Raw genomic sequence first — 16,096 nt, 5'->3', positions numbered from 1 at the left:
TTAAGACTAATTGTTTATTTTCAGTGTTTATTCATCTATGTACACTGCTGCACAAATTCTTTACATATTTCACAACGGGAAGAAAGCATCCTTCAAAAATGTTTTTGAACATTTTTCCAGTAAATAACTTTTTGTCAAGAAGTGTAAACTTGCAGAGTAATTCATGAATGAAGCACCAACAATCGAGGACGATGATGGAAATAAAGCCACAGGATGCAAAAGACAAGAAACAGCTGAAGTTGCCCTATTTATGAACAAAATGACATCGTGTGCAGTGCACACAAGCCTGATGATGAGGATGATGATGGTGGTGGGTACATACAAGTCCCAAATGGCACAAGTGTTTTAGCTCCTTGAAAAAAAATCACTATCATTTAAGTGAGAAAATAAAGCCACGATCCGCGTTTAGCCCTTTTCTTTAGCAAATAGAAAAGCTTCTTTTCCCACATCACGATTTCTTACTGATTATTTCCAATCTCTAATAACAACGTCAACACTGCACTGAAAAATGAGAACCAACAAAACCTACGCGTTATTGCTTCGGATGGAAGATACTAAAGAAGAGACGAGCACAGTCCTGCTGGTCTTTGGAACTCGGTGTGATTATTATTATTATTCTTTCCAATAATGCTCCAAAAAGCAAAGTGCATTCTTTAGAGAGCTATTGTTTGGCTTTTTTTATTCTACTCCCACAGATTCAGTCAACGCAACTCAACATTTCCTACTCAACAAAAGTGTGGAAAAACCGGGGGAAGCAGCTTCCTGGTGCAGAAAACAAAAACGGGGAACACCAGTTTGGCATCTGTTGAAAGACTGCTGGTCCCACTACACTCAACGCCATCCACCTCCAGATCCAAGGAAAGTCAGGGTTAAAAATACCACACCTGCCCCTTTGGTTTTGTTCTTGCAAGTAGTTAAGATGTTTATTAAGTGTGCGCTTGTATAACTCATTAGATGGAGGGCACATGTGCAACTTCTAACGATGACTAAAGAATAAAATAGTCCGCTTTGGTCAGACGAAAGCCAAGCGACTTCTGATCCTGAGCTTCAAAACGTCAAATCAACAACAACAAGCGACTCCGGTATTTCTGATCGCCATTGGTTACGACCCAGACGACAGCCACCGATTCTACAGTTACATGTGATACGCAACGGCTTCGTCCAAGTCTGAACCTCGCAGGCTGGACTCTTATCTTTGTCATGAGTTAACACTCAACATACTATTCATAATTCAACCTACGTTTTTAGTTATGGAAGGGCGATTGTTTGATTAACAGTATGGCCCCTTTTTAAATTGAAATGTGTTATTGCACAAGAGGCGTGTTCCGATCCATCCAGAGCTGCGTTAAATAACTGGTTTCGCTCACTGAAAATATAAAAACTGTAGAATGCCATCTGGCCCAATATCCCCATGTTTGACTCAACATTAGAACTCGTCACGGGTGCAAATGTTAAAAGAAATGACTTCATGCATCCCCATGTAATTGTTGGAGAAATAAAATGCTGAATTTAAAGAATACAAAATCCCTGAATTGAAATCAAACGGATCTTTCAGAGAGCGCCGACATTTAATCTCTTTTTAGGAGAAATGAATTTAAATTCATGATACATTTGAATAATGCGTATGGTGGCTTAATGGTATTACTGAACAAACCGTATGACAATAAATAAGATTTGTTTCAGAACTAGCAATACATGTTAGGCCAGGATTTTAGCGCCGCCGAATGGCACTCTGTAATATTTCATGCGCGTCCATCCATGTGTAGCTACGGTCACTCCTGAATATAGAGTTGTGATTCACAAACGATTCCAATACAATCACTAACTAACGAGACATGAAAGATGTCGATTACAGCAGAAGAAAACTATGCTCATAAAAGTGCAAGAGAGAAAGTGAGAGGCGCCGAAGTGGACGTGAGGGGAAACATAAATAACAAGTGCAATGTTCATGTGGTGTCCAGCACATGATGGGACATCTCAGTTTTTTTTTTTCTTTTTCCGGTGAGATGAGTTCATGTGAAGTAGAGAGAACTGGTACAGGCCTGAGGGACGGTCCATGTCGACACACTGAGGCAAAGTAAAAAAAAAGGTCCGGTATCCCGTGACGACAACAGCAGGCCGCGGGTCACTTCCCCTTCTGGCTGTCCAGCCTCAGCCAGTGGACGGCCTGCCTCGCGTAAGCCACCATGGAGCTCATGCTGGACGCGAGGCTCAATGGGCCCATGACCGCGTCCAGCTCGGTCAGCATACCTGGAACATACAGAACAATACGTTCATCGGTCGGACACAGAAAGGACTTTTTCGCCTTCGATTGGAATGCATCAAATGGCTTTTCAAAGGGCACGTCACATACATTTATGGTGGCTATATCATTGCACAAATTAGGAATATATATGGTTACCGGTGACTTCCAGAATGATTCTTTTTGCCGTGTTGAGTCACATCATGGTCCGTCCTGCCTTTTAAATCGTTTCATTAAACTAAGCTCCCGGGGAATATTTGACTTACCGCTGCCCGTTAGTGCCAGCTCCTCCGCCTGCTCCCAGATGTCATGAGCGCTCACGAATAACACGGTGATGTTGACGTAGTTGAACGCCACCTGTCCGATGGCGTGGGGGATCAGCACGGTGCTGCCGACGGGGTCCACGGCCAACCCGCTGTGGCTGGAGCTGCTGGACGTGGTGGCTGGAGACGGCATGTAAGGGGTGTAGGACGGGGTCACGGTCACTCTGAAAATGGGAAAAGATAAACACTATTTTACAACAAAGAGTCCATTGGCCAAACACTGAATGAATGATTGAATGTAGCCGCAAACTAAATGACTCACTTGAAAGGTACTACGGATGGATCGGGAGTTGTTGAGTTCTGAAAGGTCAACATTTTATCAGCAAAACAAAACAGGTTATCTTTACAGCTACTAAATCAAATGTGTTAATTGGGAATTACCCAAATTATTTAAAAACAATGAGGCGTGATGGCAGTACTTTAATACTTACGCTGAAGTGATCAGTGAGGGTCTTTGAATACTTGAGTGCACTTTTTTGTTTGTGACGAAACATGGCCATTTGCAGAAGAGACTGGCACTTCAAGCTGTGAGACAATTAAACAGCAATATTAATTCAATATTTTAATGGCATGCCATACTATGAGTTTTTATAGTATATTTTATAGTATCATTTTTCTTTTGCATTTTTTGACATACTAATCTAAGACTTCTTTACTGATGTTTTCAACATAATACACTATGGCCCTTTTATAATATGTCAACACATTGATAATATTTTTCAAAATACTATGTTATGCATAATATACTACCTAATGACATTACTTTTCATCATAGTAGTAATATTACTTTATGATTTCTTTCCTAACACATCATAAATCTGTACTATTATCTATATTTACATATTATATTATATTCACCATATTATACAGTCTTTTTTACACAATATTCTTTAAAATACTGTATATATATTTTTTTTTTTACATACCGACTTTTTGTTCCATTAAATATAACATATTATACAAATCATTTGTATAAATCAGACTTATATTTGGTTTTACATTTTTCAACATAATAGACTAAAAATGAGTACGGTATTATAAAACGTACCATAATATGGCTTTTTAATGAACATACCAAACTATGATCTTTTTCAACATATTATCTTTCGACTTAAAATAACATCCACCTTTTTTCAACATACTAATAACTTTTCAGGCATTCTATATATGTCCAAATGGAGTTTTTCACCTTCATATTTTTGAATAATTTTAATGACACGCTGTACTCTGAAATATATACATTCTTAAAAATGCCACAGCTCACAGGTAGGTTACTTTTCACCTTAACATCTAGACTTTTTTCCAAATCACTGACATATTATTATTTATTTTTTTTTACTTCTATTGACGAGCAGAGTTCCTGCAGAACAAATTGATCTGGCTTTATCAATTATTCTATACTACATACTACAGAATTGAAATAAATATCCCTTTGACATAATGAATGCAAAAAATGTATTATAATTAAACCAAAACTTTCATTATCGGTTTTCATTAGACAGGTTAAAGAGAGAAAGAAAAAAGGAGATAAATTTAATCAGTTATGTTATCTCAAGAGACGTTCTGGCTTGTGAAGAAACAGCACAAAGTATAGTCTACCCCTTACCACAAAGATAAAAAGTCCTTTTCTGAGGGAGAAGCAGAGGCGTCCACTGAATTTTTAAGTTTCAGTACAAACCTGTGAGAGTGGAAAATGTGGCTGTAAAACTAATATACGATTCAAATTCAGTTATGGAGCCAAAATGTTCATGCTACAGCTTGGAATTTAACTTGGATACGAAAACAAAATCCAATGTCTGTGACCATGATAAAGGTTGTAGAGCTTATTCTCACAAATTTGCAAACTAATTTTTACAAGAAACTACTAGAGCAGATGATAATGATAAAAGTGGGTTCATACTTGAGCAGTTCCACTGTCTCTGCAAACATAGTGTAGGAAGATACTGAAATGTGTGGATCTTTTTCCATGGCAATGCCACTTTCAACGAAGTACATGGCCGCATCCAAGTAATTGAAAGCTTTACTGAGCTTATCTGACTACAAAAAGAGAGCAAAAAAAGTTTTCAGTTTTCTATGAAGTTACTTGTATTTTTAATAAATTACCTAAAAACTAACAAAAAGGAAGACCTACCTCTGCATCGGCTTTGTGCTTCAGTTTTTTGGCTTCCTTTATGTAATGCTTCACTGGATACTGCCTACAGGTGAAACAATATGTATTAGATTAACAACAATTCAGAACAACAACACTGCGGTTAAGATGTCACAACTTTTGACACAATTCCAAAGGGTCCGGGCACAGACAGCCTTTTTGGGGACATAGCAGATACATGTTGGAACAATCGAAGTGCCAGGATGATAGGATTTTACCTCTGGTCCGATCTGAACAGGGGCCGGCTGCTCAGAGCTTTCCCGGTGGGCTGTGAAGAAGAGGACGGGATGCAGACGTTGCGCTTGGGGGACTTCTGCTAAAATTGCAATACAGACTTTTGATCAAAATGTCAATGGTGTCTCTTTTCATGTAATAGTTAATTAGTATGCTCTTTTTCACTGATTACAATCACTAAAAGCAGGTGAGAAAAAAAAAGAAAATAAGGAATGCACAAACACACATGAGGGGCTTGTATCAAGTCACCTTTGCACAATGTGGGGGTTCTGTGTGCTTTCCTCTGCTCTTCTTGTGCTTCGTGTCCAGGTCTTTGCTCTTCACAGCCTCCTTACTGGTCTGCGGAGTTTCACCAGAACTGCGTTTGTGCATCTTTGGGCCTTTCGCAGGACTCTTGTGTGTCAGCGGCTGCAGGAGAGGAACGGGGGCTTTCTTTGCCTTCTTTCGGTCGGAGGCATCTTTTGGATGGCAGGAACGCCTGCAAATGACAACATTGGGACGCTATTTGAGATCTGACACACTTTCAAAAGGGAAAAAGAAAATTTCAATTTGATAATGTCGAGGTTATCCCAGATGCCTCTAATTTAAGGGACCTACTCCGGTTTGAGAGGAGCATTAGTTGATGAGGTATTCTTGTTTTCCAGCCTCTGTTTCTTCCGTGGAAGAGATGCATTGTCTACTTCGACCTACAAGACAACAAACAACACATTATAATAAACAAATAATGTACATGGAAACTCGAGGCGGCGTCTGATGCTCACATTTTGAGAGCTGCTCTTTGTGCTGGTTTTGGCGAGTTTGTGTGAGGCAGAAGCATCCCTGGCGCCTCCATCTTGCTCTATGACCCGTACTGATCTCTTTGCAATGCTGGGTGTCTCCAGGTGGTTGCTCGGGGTCGGCGGGACCCTTGAGAGCAGTCTTAGGTCAATCTTCACCAGCAGGGATCTAGACGGCCTGTGGGAATCCCGGGAACTCTTGGCTGTCTGTCCGGTCTTATCAGAGCTCTTGCGGGTTGTTTTGAGAGGAGTCTTGGTCCCCCTTTTGCAGACGCTCTCAGGGTCTTTGCTACCACTGATTTTAAGTAGTCGGGCCGGCAGCAGCTGGTCAGGCCGAGCACGACTTTGGGGGGGGCAGGAGCAGGGGATCGGATATTGCACACCACATGATGGACAATGGCCACACAGGCCCACTGCACCTTCAGGCTCCTCTCCAGCCTTCCGCTTGTCGAGCAACACGTGTTTAGAAGTCCGTTTCCCGTCTCTTTTAGCGTCACTGTTATCCTTGCTTTTCTTGCTACGTCCTGTTTTCGTTTTGACCTTGGGTCTATCTGTGAAACAGGTGTCTTTGTCTTGTGTGGCGACAACTTCCTCACACTTCACAACAAGAGGCGCCGCACTGCGATCTGGGCAAGCTGCCGCCTCAGGTATAGAGGAGTTCTTGTTGAATGAAGGTTTCCTAGAACTGCTACAGCTATTGAAACGTTGGCTACTTTGATGGTTATAGTTGTCCTGAGAGCTTTTGCTGTGCTGCTGGAGCCTTACGAGCCGATCAGCAAACTCTCTCTGCTGGGTTGAAAGCTGAGGTTTGGACTCCCTGTTTGGGTCGACGACCTCTGCGCTGACTGGGAGCTGTGAACTTTGAGAGGGCGGCGGCCGGCTGTGAGCAGGGCTCTCAGAGGCAGGCGCTCCGCTTTGACTCTTGGCGCTGGATCGAATCCAGTTCCCCAACTGCCAGTCGACCGGGGCCACTGCTGGAGCATCCGGCTAAAAAACACACATTGTGATTTTAGAAAGTTAGTAGGATCAACAGTTGACAGAATGCATGTTAATGTGTCCTCCATTGAATAGGATTACGAACCTCTGTTTTGACGTTGGAGATGCTCACAGGGAGTTGAGGAGGCTCCTCGATGGTGCCTTCGCTCTCCGACTCCGACCTTGAGCTACTTTCTGAATCGCTTGAGCTGAACTCGACACCTCTGGAATGTGCAGCTTCAAATGAACTACAGTACACACACACACACACACAAAACACCACAATAACATCACATAGAAGTGTAGTAGTTGTAATGATCAGGCTGTGGTTTCAGTTTCAACTGCTTCTATTGGAAATGTGTAGATTTACTTGTGATTTATGATATCAGTGTAAATATATTTGGCTTTGGTAAACGATTATCTACACACAAACAATTCATTGAAAAAAAAAAAAAATAGCTTGATCCAAATGAAAATATTTGTTATTTGTTTGAATGGATACTTGAAAGTCAACTCAGATCTGCTAGGTGCAAAATAAAAGTCACTTACGCTGGGGAGCCCTGCTGGACGAGCTGGGATGAATCTGCAGGAGAGGACTCACAGGTTTCTGATTGAAAAAAAATGAAAATGAAACTATGTTCATATAGTTGTAATAAGAAAGTAGTTACACAAATGTGGGTCGTGCTCTGCACTGTTTGAACTACTGTTCTGACTAACTACAACTTAACTATATAAAGAACAATCATTAATAAACAAACCTGCAGTCTAAAGCGACCCTAAAGAGACCCCAAGGAAATATCTTTAAATATAAAATTGAAACGTTTGTAAAAAGAGGAAACCAGGTTTGATTTCCAGCTGTTCTGACCAACAACAATAATGCCAATTGTCCAAAGCTAGAAGCACTTAAATGTAAAAGGACAGATGGGATAACAAAGCAGTCAATAAATCTGGATTGTACTTTATTCCTTCATTACTCACTTTGTACTGGACATGAAGAGACTTGCTCTTCTTCCTGTGGAGATGCAAAACACAACAAAGCTTTTATCTGGGTCACACATTTATTTGGTTTGGATTTGTACATTTGCACTAAACTGATTCATTCTGTAGTAATCAATAAATATTTGATCTAATCTTCGTCCTAGAGCAGTTGTGAGGCGATGAAACAATTGGCCTGAGAGTGGTGGCAGAAAACTCAAAAGGGTTTTATTTGATGCTGGATGAAATCAATGCTCCCAGTTCAGCCATGAGCCCATTTCCTGTGTAGGTGGAAGCTGATTATCCACCCAACACAGCACAGAAATAAACCCTGAATGTGGGTAAACCAGAGACAGATTTCTGCACTCAAGAGGGTACAACTTAATTTAAAGGACCTAGACTGCCTTCCGTCAAACGGAGGCGCTACTTTTTTGTGCATCACAAGGGTTCCTCGGTTGGCTTCATGTGAGATGTTAAATCTTACCTTGACTTGAAGCAGGGATTTGGAGGGTTCGTCTGTGCTGGGAGTATGTAGAGTGATCAGGAGAGGGGGCCACGAGTGGCTCATTTCCTGTGGAGGGGATTAAATACAGTGTGATGTGCTAGGAACCTACATACTCAGCCCAAATCTCACTCCATATAATAAACTAAAAACAATGCATTCAGGTGTTCCGCTTTCAACTATGGATTTAGTGACAGCACATGATAGTTTCATGATAGACATTATATAATTTACAAGTTTATGTTTAGATGTTTTAAAGTGTAACATGTATATAGCATGTATATAATTCCTTGATATACTCCAATTATTTTGATGACAAAAAGATAAAAAATGAGAATGTGAACATCTGGACTTACCCGTAAGATGTCCTTGACACATAGAACTTCATCTGACTTTTCCTGTAGAAAGACAATGAATACTTATAGGTTTCCAAAAAGATTTGTAAGAGCACAAAAAAGTGAATGTGTGAATTGCATACGAGGTTTGTCCAGCAGAGAGCAGCACAGACCGCCTCACATGGAATGCACAGCATGTGCTGCTTAGCTAGTTAATTAGTTCTTATGAAGGGTTGTATGGAGGCGTTTTCTTTGAGAAACAATGTCCAATGAAAAGTTACCATATTTTGCGGCAGACTTCCTTTAATGATGCATTAAAATAAATGTAAAAAAAAGAATAAAAAATTAAAATTGTAATTAATTGTTCTTTTAACATATGTCTTTCCATTAAACAATGACTAAAAATGCATACGTACTAAAAATATGAACATTGTAGAATTTGTGGCTTTATTGTTTGTTTGATGCATTTTAGATCTGCCACACAACACCAATAAGATAAAGCTCACTTTGAGCTTTGTGTTACAGGAACTCCAAAAAAAAGAAGAAGAAAAAAGGTCCTGCACGCTATGAATGGACATATTACCCTCTACTTTATGGGGTACGACAAAATATTACCAACATCCATCCACATATATATGTATATATAATAGCGTCCTATACCACATCACCACCAACTGAAGTCTTAATCCCTAGATGGTGATGCAATACCCTGTTTAAGGCAGCAATGAGGGCCTGAATGTGACCCAATGGGTAAACGGGTTGCATTTCAGTCTTTCACTCATTCCTTCTGAATGGACAGTGTTTGAGATAAGGCTCGAGCGAAAGGGCCCCCACAGCAGTTATGTAAGTTGGTGACAAAGCTCATTTATTGTTCTGCTGCTGAGCCCAGGGGTGAAGTTATCAGAGGGTTAGCTGAGGTCACATGTACACACACACACACTCGGCCCAACTAAAACAAACAAACCACCAATGCTTGCCACGGATAACCTGCTATGCACTCAAAAATATACGCTGAAAACGGTATGCTGCTGAGCAGTGTTGTAATTAACAGGAAATACTAAAAGTGCATGGCATTGTCTACAGTGTGAAAAATTTTCGAATATAAATTTAAAACGTCCAACTTCTGAGACGACATTGTGTTTCTCTAATGTTGTGTTTGTTTATCTGCTTCATGAAATGTCACGTTTTAGACCTTCAGGACCCTCACGAGGCAGGTAGTGTCACTACTTTCTAAAACATGTAGACTTTTGTCGCACCAGATCAACTGTAATCTAAAGGCCTGATTAACGGCCTTTGCTGTGTGTGGAAAAGCGCGTCTGCTCTCTGACCCACAACCCCTTTGATGGACCAGTGTTAGGAACACATTGTAAATTCTTCTTCGCGTATTCTACTTGTAAACGGTTTGGATACTAGAGTGACATTTCAGACCATATTGCAGATCCACAAATGTTGCATTCAATGGCTTGTTGCAGATGTGGAACTGAGGGTTGGTGAGAAATGGGGCAATAAGTAGCTTCCCAGAAATTTGCATAGTAGTGTTTCTCCTGCCATCGTAACAGGAGGGCACTTAAACAAAGCAAGTCTAAGACCTTTTTAAAAACACCTAAAAGGCATAGAAGAATATCAGAACTAGAGGTTTCACTGAATATCTTTCTGGAGGCAGGAACACGACCCTCAAGTATAGTGTGCACGGTATTAATAAGTAGGGTTTTGGTAGTCCGATCTCCTCCCTCAAAGTCCCAGATAGCGTCAAACAGATCAGATTCAGTTGTTTATAGCGCATGACCTCTACATCTTAAGGGCAGGATATATTAATTGTTTTACAATTTACATCACTCTCTTTTAGATCCTAGATATATATTTTTGACAGTGCTCTAGCGTCCAACAAATTACTGCATTCAGATCCAGTTAAAACCGGATCATCCCGGTTTCTTGACTGCTGGGGGTTTCGGCCGTAGACACACTCCCGGTTTCCAGTCTGTTAGTATAACCATTGCTATTAATTTAATAGCAGGAAAGCAATTGTGGTGTAAAAGTGTGTTTCCCAAGATGTTGACAGTTTTTTTCGTGTAGCATAAAGACCAGAAAAGGGCTCTGACAAGTGATGACGAAATTCACCTACCAGGACCTTTAAAGCTCACTGATAAACACATTATGCCAGGTGTGTGTGTGTGTGTGTGTGTGTGTGTGTACATACAGACCGCAAAGACTAAGTGTACATATGAAGTATACTCACCTCCAAAAATGGTGACAGTATCTTTGTTCTGCACAGATCCGATTTGTTAATTAACTCAGACAGAGGTACATAAGGCTCTGGTGAAGACTTCAGCTCAGGGGACTCGCTGACCACCTGGTCCTGACCATCCATGGGCCGCACGTACGCCGTTGGCTTCTGGGTCATGACTACGCTGGGCTGCTTGGACAACAGGAGTGAAGGGAAGGTCTGTGAAGGGAGGGCAGCACCCTTGTTCGCTTGGAGCACAGACACGTCGCTGGGGGACTGTTTCAGATTAAAAGTGGAAGCATCCATTTCCTTCGTGTCCTCGCCGTCGTTGTCACTGGAATGCGGGACGGGTAGCGGCTTAGCATCGGGAGACTGGGGAGAGATTGCATGGGAAAGGCTGGCACACTCGCGGAGATCTGAGAGCACCTCACTCCTCTTTTGTTGATGTGCTGATAGGCTGAGCTGACTGAAAGAGGATGAATGTCCGCAGTGGTTCGGAGAAGAAGAGGCAGCGGACGTCCTCAAGGGCTGAGAGGAGCATCCGTTACCAGATGGGGCTTTCTGAGTTTGGGCAGACATGTAATGGACTTGATTATGGAATGGAGGCTTGGTTGGTTTATCAGGGTTTGGTGGACCCTGATCCGATTGTGAGAAGGATACACAAGAAGGAATGGGTAAAGGCTCAATAGCGAAGGGATATGGATTATTCACATCTTCATAACTCCCAAGCATCCTCTGGATTCGATTGGAGAGCTCATCCCCTTTATTTGTCTGCAAAAAGAACAAACATTTAATTGTAGAAAACACTTTCTGTAATTTCTAGTAAATGTACTATTTATTTTACTCGTGTGGCATCAATAGAGCATTTAACTCATGATATGTGGCTCCTTACCTTGTATGGTACCCCAAAGAGTGGCACATTCTCAGAGGCGAGTTCTGGGGCTTGGCTTGTCTCTTGGTTCCTCTGTTCCCACGCACGGAGGCGAAGACGGTTCCTTTCTTCACTGTATATACTGTAGACCATTACAAGACAGATCTTAGGTCAGCTTTGCAGTTAAGAGTGAACCAGTCACACTGTAACACATACTACACTAGTTGCCATCTTAACAGATGCAGTAGGTGCCTTAAATATTAAAAGTCAAATTGGTGACATGCTCCATTTCTCAATACAACCTGTATTTGCATACAGCGCAGTTCGATTTGCGTGTGACATGTATATTCTAATACACCCCAGACAAAATGAATGTGATTGTTCCTGAATGATAAGATCCGTTTGGGCTAAAGAAACACCAGAAAATGTAGAGACTGCCAATTAATGGCATCTTATGACAGACTTCCCTACCCAAGGGGCTGAGCAGCCGGGTCTAATGGGAGAAGACGGTGCCCATCTTTTCAACAGACAAGTGTAATTAGACTCACAGACGCCATGAGGATTCACACAACATTCACATCTGTTCTCTCTAGTCTCTAAAGATTACATGAAGCCCTTGCAGACATGGATATTAACAGTCCGGATATGATGCCAATGACAAAAATAGCTCTTATACTATAGTAAAATTGTCTTGTGGAAGTGTAACAGTAGCAGGCCCCATTGGGATCAGGCCCCACTTGACATTTTAAAACACACCGAAGTGAACTGAACTGATTATCCACATTTCTTCTCAAAATACAGTGTTGATCGTCCTCACTGACAGCCAGCCCAATGGGATGCTTCCATGGCAACAGGTGGAGCGCCACAGATTTGAGAGCAAGCCAAACAGATGAGCTCTAACTCATTAATGGAGCAGAGACACTGGCCAAACTACAGGTACAGCACAGGGTGTTACTGCCCAGCCGCAGTACTACCCAGGGGTAAAACCCCACACTGCAGCTCAAGTATTAAATTACACACTGGTCTCACAAACAAACATGAAAGGTGTAACAAGTACACAACTTACAGAAAGAATTATAAACAACTCGTTAGTAATAGCAGGGATTGAATTATGGATGAGGCTGAAACATAAATGGTCTAGATATTATCAAATATAAATTACTGACATACACAAATAATTAAACAGCCAAAGCTAAATATTAACCTCGTTTGGACAAATATCAACCATTTTGGCCGTTTGGTGTGATTTAATCCGTTTTTTAGAACAAATGATTTTCTGTATCCTGTAAATTGTGTTTAGAGCCTTCCACCGACGTGGATGGAATTTAACAAATGAATAGAAACTTGAAGACAAAATTGTGCACATGACAGAATACTCCACAAAAGAAAGATAGAAAATACAAAACTCAACCACACTTCAACATGACTCCAGTCAATCACGCTATCGTGTTTAACGTTAGACACAAGTGAATAACACAATAGTAGGAATCAGACCCCTGCAAGCATGCTTTCACGCAAAACTCACAACATGGACTCATGATTTATGGCAAGCCACATTTTGGGGATTTTTTTTGGTACTATTTTGGGCACTTTGAGACTCATAAGGATCTTGTCATATAGTCCCCTTAAAATTTGAGAGGCAGACACATCTGCTATCTCCTAAAATTGTCAAATCACACCAAAATCAATCTAGATGGATAAATAAGAGTTATGAGGAAGCATATATATTCATTTATAATATTGTTTACTGTCATTTCAAATGACCAAACATTATCAATTTGTATCCAGCTTTTTCAGCTTGAAGCTTCTAAAATCTGTGAATGTCATCACTCTCTGTATTTATTTCTTTTGACTGACATTTGGATAAAGAGATATTTGATGGCCGACTTTTTAAAACATGTGATAGACTTTTCTACAGCACTATTTTACATTTATATTTTAACATAACATCCCCAACTTGTTTTTTAGTTATACTAAAAGGTCCACACAACTGACAGGCAGTCTAATAAAGAATGTCCGTGAGCAATGTCCACTTTGGTCATCAGTCTTTTTGATAGTTATGACACATCTGCTGATGATGCCCTACTTTCCAAAACTGAAAACACACATCTGAACAAGGAATCCAAACTTTGTGCATAATGTACACAGTGTTCTATATGCATCCCAGTCTTCTTATAACGTTACTGAGTCTTTGCCTGCGGATTAATTCTAAAAGTTTTGGGATTATTTGCACGGTACCATTAGATCAGCACGGCGAGGACACAGCCCAGTTTTCCCCATTGTTGTCCAACTTGTTAAACGCGAAATCCAAGTTGCGTCAAAAACACAACTGATGAGGATTTGCAAACACACACAAATACAACGTCCCGGTAATGTTTGCTAACCGAGCATCTAACAGTTAGCTAACGTTAATCCGCATAAAACAAGATTGTATAAAACAAGCAGCCCCTTCAACCAGCTGGTGAAAACCACACGCCAGCCTCCCTCTTTCCAGCTGATTCCACCTCGAACTGCTTACAGAAGCTAAAAATTGTCGGTGCGACGTTAACGAACCGGGACAACGGACGGGTTCGCCTTTTTTCCCCCACCCACCCCTCTTTTCTGATGACTTTAACGGAGTTTCAAGTCGACCCGTTTAACTTGTCGCGAGCGCCCGACCGTTGAGCCGGCTAACCGCCTGGAGCTAATTAACGGCGTTTACCCCGTCGGGCTGCGGGGCTAGCGCGACGGCTGCTAGCAGCTAGCTGCCTTACCTCGGCTGAGATGCCATGGCGCGCCTCTCACGACCGCCGAAGTTGTCATGTGTTTCTGACAGTCGCGAGCAAGCCGTCCTTCTCACCCGGTCACATTTTTTAAATAAAACCGAGGGCTAAATAGTTGATTAAATGGCTGTCAGGCCGTCGTTGTTTGATAGTTGTCTGCTAAGCGTCCGTGTTTTGGGTTGTCCTGAGTCTCTCTCTCTCTCTCTCTCTCTCTCTCTCTGTGTCTGTGTCTGTGTCTCTCTCTCTCTCTCTCTCTCTCTCTCTGCCTACTGGATTGTTCTACTCTATTCAGCCGTCCGGGGACCAAGCTCGGCTTTAAACACTCAACGCACTACAAGCTTGTGAAAATCAATCCTCTAGAGCAGTCGAGTTGATATTTTGCGAATAAAGACGACGTGAATACAACAACGGAGTCCTTTAAGAGCTGTATTGTGCACTGCTTATTTCTCATAACGACAGTTTTCCCAAACTCTGCCCAAACTCTGTGACCCCTTCGTGACGGACATGGTACAGTCATCTGTCATTAGATGTGTTTGCACAACAGCGTGCTGAATGAGGACACTGCTCTGTTTTTTAGAAGGATTGTCTTTACTTCAGGTGATCGTTGACAGCAAAGGAAAACGTTTCCTGGGAGGTAGATGAAGCTATACAGGCAATACATTAAAAGCTGATAATTCATGATTGAAAACAATTGGTGTCATGCATTAGAGTAGCAGAGATGAGAAGCACAGTATGCAGTATTTTCTTTTTAATAATTGGTTTAGTCCAGGATGTCACTACTACTAATAAAGAACTCATATTTACTATTAGGTAATCATCTGCTCTTAACCTATATGACATCGAATTATGAAACAAATTTAAACAGGAATGATGTGTTATGATATGATGCACACACGCATATAAATAGATAGTTGTGTGTGTGTGTGTGTGTGTGTGTGTGTGTGTGTGTGTGTGTGTGTGTGACAAATGTGTTAATGGCATCAGCACAAAATACTTTTACTTGTAAGAATTGAAACCATAAATTAGACCAAGTAAACACAATAATCATAATTTATTTCAGAAATAAAAAGTCTCCCCATTTTAAATGATTGATCCTTACCTTGTTTACAGCCAAAAAGAAAGAACTCAAGAGTTTGCATGTGTTTTGCACAGCAAAAAAATCCTAGCCTGACTCACCGTGTCATCTTGGTGCTAGTTTTGGTGCATGAGTTAGATTTGATGACACACAATACTGGCAGTGGTTTTATTGTCTCCTAGAGTTTAACACGTTTTAATGGGGAGTTTAACGGGTGCCGGCACGTGTGTGATCCAATGCAGGCCTGAAGTACAGGCTGTACAGAAAGGCCTGTTATTGGACACCCACCCTGGGTAGTTATGTTATGCTTCTGGCTGTCTGCCCGCAGAGCACACCGACATCATCTTACTTCATTTAGACCTAACCGGAGACTCGGGACTGCTGAATGAGCTAACAGGCTTTACATTACAGGTCATTTAGCTGACGCTTTTATCCAAAGCAACTTACATTTTTAACCCATGGCTTTTACATTTATTTATTTTTTGCCCACGGAGAAATTAGGGGTTTTGCTCAAGGACACTTCGACATGGTGCAGCCAGGGCTGTTACATGATTCACTGCCAACGAAGCTGCCAAAATCTGTGTATTACATTTAGTACATTTCAGGTGATGATTGTGGGCACTGATTGGTCAATGACACAAGAAAATATCTTA

General features: G+C 41.3%; 1 protein-coding gene across 4 annotated transcripts; it reads right to left on the bottom strand.

Annotated features, from left to right (window-relative positions):
- Positions 1-7: 7 nt before the first annotated feature.
- On the bottom strand, positions 8-14,803 carry aff1 (AF4/FMR2 family, member 1). Of its 4 annotated transcripts, none has more exons than XM_040197574.2 (19): positions 14,360-14,803; positions 11,628-11,748; positions 10,748-11,506; positions 8,533-8,574; positions 8,159-8,245; positions 7,678-7,711; positions 7,249-7,306; positions 6,806-6,947; positions 5,710-6,711; positions 5,546-5,634; positions 5,198-5,426; positions 4,933-5,030; positions 4,697-4,760; positions 4,466-4,602; positions 4,172-4,243; positions 2,997-3,090; positions 2,828-2,865; positions 2,509-2,729; positions 8-2,250 (listed from the first exon to the last, which is right to left on the bottom strand). In XM_040197574.2, exons 1-19 carry the CDS (start codon positions 14,374-14,376, stop codon positions 2,126-2,128), a joined length of 3,429 nt encoding a protein of 1,142 aa, XP_040053508.2. In that variant the 5' UTR covers positions 14,377-14,803; the 3' UTR covers positions 8-2,125. The 4 variants fall into 4 exon arrangements, 2 of the variants coding, with proteins under 2 accessions (XP_040053508.2, XP_040053510.2); XM_040197576.2 differs by having other exon boundaries at positions 4,933-5,027; XR_013452527.1 differs by lacking the exons at positions 4,172-4,243; positions 4,466-4,602.
- Positions 14,804-16,096: the final 1,293 nt, after the last annotated feature.

The sequence above is a fragment of the Gasterosteus aculeatus genome, chromosome 14 (assembly GCF_964276395.1).
Source record: "Gasterosteus aculeatus chromosome 14, fGasAcu3.hap1.1, whole genome shotgun sequence".
NCBI lineage: Eukaryota > Metazoa > Chordata > Actinopteri > Perciformes > Gasterosteidae > Gasterosteus > Gasterosteus aculeatus.
Note: the sequence above shows the minus strand (reverse complement) of the source record. Positions and strands in the feature narration are given on the sequence as shown.